We start from the raw sequence: 2,356 nt of genomic DNA, 5'->3' as shown, positions 1-2,356 counted from the left end.
ATAAAAAAGCATTAATTATGGCAGAATAATGTGAACACTAAAGGGTTAAATACAAAATATTTTAAGGAAAAAAAGAAAAAAAATTTAACAAATTGCTGTCACTCATTATTATCATTATTTTTCAATGGCGCAGGAGTGGCTGTGTGGTAAGTAGCTTGCTTACCAACAACATGGCTCTGGGTTCAGTCTCACTGCATGGCACCTTGGGCAAGTGTCTTCTACTATAGCTTTGGGCCGATCAAAGCTTTGTGAATGGATTTGGTAGACAGAAACTGAAAGAAGCCCGTCGTATATATGTGTATATATATGTATGTGTGCATGTGTTTGCCCCTCAACATCACTTGATAACCGATGCTGGTGTGTTTACGTCCCGATAACTTAGCGGTTCGGCAATAGACACTGATAGAACTAGGCTTACAAAGAATAATTCCTGGGGCCGATTTGCTCAACTAAAAGGCAGTGCTTCAGCATGGCCACAGTCAAATGACTGAAACAAGTAAATTAATAAAAGAATGTTCATTTTTCATGCTGGCATGGGTTAGAGAGCTTGATCGGAACTGGTAAGCTGCACCAGGCTCGGTTAGAATTGGGTAGAATGCATATGAAGACTAGTGTCAAGCATATTTTGTTCACTGACATGTGACAAGCCACGCTAAATGGGTTTGATGGTTGGGCTAAGTGATGGGTGTTTTACGACAACCCTGCTAACATGCATTTGCACCACCAGCAAGTGGGTGGAAGAGTCAGGTTTTGGGTTGGAATCATGGGAAACAGGATGATTGGTCCATTTAAAGTGCCAGAAGGGGGGTGGGAGTGAAGATTAATGTTATCATATGCTGTATTAATGATGTCCTAACTGACTGGCTGAAAGTGCTCCCATTATCTGAGCTTAGCAAGGTTATTTTTATGCACGATAAGGCCCCACCACATGCTGCTAAGAGAACCGAAGAGATTGTCTCATTGAGATTCAAAGAAGAAACTTTAATAAAGAGGCCAGCCTGTTCTCCAGATTTGAATCCCATCGAGAATTTCTGGAGCATCGTCAAACATGAAATGCACCAAAATGGCAAGCAGCAGCACACACCTAAGGAAACACTTTGGAAGACAATGCAAGACTCTACTAAAGCAGTCCTACCCTCTATTATCAAAACACTGACTGAATCCACAAACAACCACATTTTTGAGGTCATCAAACAAAATGCTTCATACACCAAACACTAATCATAGAGTCACAGTTTCTGTGAATGTCATTTTTGTATTTTGTTGTTCAATGGTACATCTGTGTCATATGAGTTAAAATAATTGTTCTTGAAATAGTTGGGACATGAAACTCGGCTTGCGAAGACCTGTTGGGGCAAGCGAAAGAGAAATCATGATGGCACCTGTGCCCAGCGTCGCCTTCCTGGCACTTGTGCTGGTGGCACGTGTAAAGACATTCGAGCGAGATCGTTGTCAGTGCTGCCGGACTGGCTCCTGTGCAAGTAGCATGTAAGATACACCATTTTGAGCGTGGCTGTTGCCAGTACCGCCTGACTGACCTTCGTGCCAGTGGTACGTAAAAGCACCCACTACACTCTTGGAGTGGTTTGTGTTAGGAAGGGCATCCAGCTGTAGAAACTCTGCCAAATCAGATTGGAGGAGCTTGGTGTAGCCATCTGGTTCACCAGTCCTCAGTCAAATCGTCCAACCCATGCCAGCATGGAAAGCATGATGATGATGATGATGATGATGATGATGATAAGTGAACAAAACTGTACATTCTTATACCAGGATTATTTTTGCAGACCATCTGATAAACAAGTATGCTAAATAATATGAAAACTAAGTCAGCTACATCTGATAAATTTTGTATACAACCCCAAAATAGTGCACTGTATAATCATGTAAATTATCTTCAAAATCCCTCAGGTAGTTATTTAGAAAATCTTTAAAAATCATCATGGACTAATATCTCAGTTCACAGTGTATGTTCTTCACTCAAACATTCCTCAAATCAACAATCAAATATTTATCCAATACATCCAATATTATTAAGTGACAAAAAAAAATAACAAGAATAAATTGCAAAGGTTAATAACAACAACAGCAATAATGATAATGCATTGAGACTCTTTTTACCTGGACAGGTAAAGTTTGGTTTCCATTTCAGATTGTCACTGCAAACCAATTTGCCATTGTTCCTAAAAGGCACCTTACATTCTTGATAATACTGCCTTTCAGGACATGTTATTCGTCTGTTGCAAACAGTTGTATTTTCTGGACACTCTGAAACAAAAATATTCATATATATATATATACATACATATATGTCTGTGAAACAACAAACAAAATTAACGGAATCGGAAAAAATTCTGAT

The 2,356-nt window shown here is 39.4% G+C and overlaps 1 protein-coding gene across 1 annotated transcript in view; it reads right to left on the bottom strand.

Moving 5' to 3' along the window:
* LOC106874402 (uncharacterized) overlaps positions 1-2,356 on the bottom strand; it is a 21,802-nt gene that overhangs the window by 1,265 nt on the left and 18,181 nt on the right. Inside the window, exon 5 of the mRNA XM_052972512.1 lies at positions 2,119-2,265. Within this exon, the coding sequence (XP_052828472.1) occupies positions 2,119-2,265 (147 nt within the window). The remainder of the gene's footprint in view (positions 1-2,118; positions 2,266-2,356) is intronic.

This window comes from Octopus bimaculoides, chromosome 13 (assembly GCF_001194135.2).
Source record: "Octopus bimaculoides isolate UCB-OBI-ISO-001 chromosome 13, ASM119413v2, whole genome shotgun sequence".
Lineage (NCBI taxonomy): Eukaryota > Metazoa > Mollusca > Cephalopoda > Octopoda > Octopodidae > Octopus > Octopus bimaculoides.
Note: the sequence above shows the minus strand (reverse complement) of the source record. Positions and strands in the feature narration are given on the sequence as shown.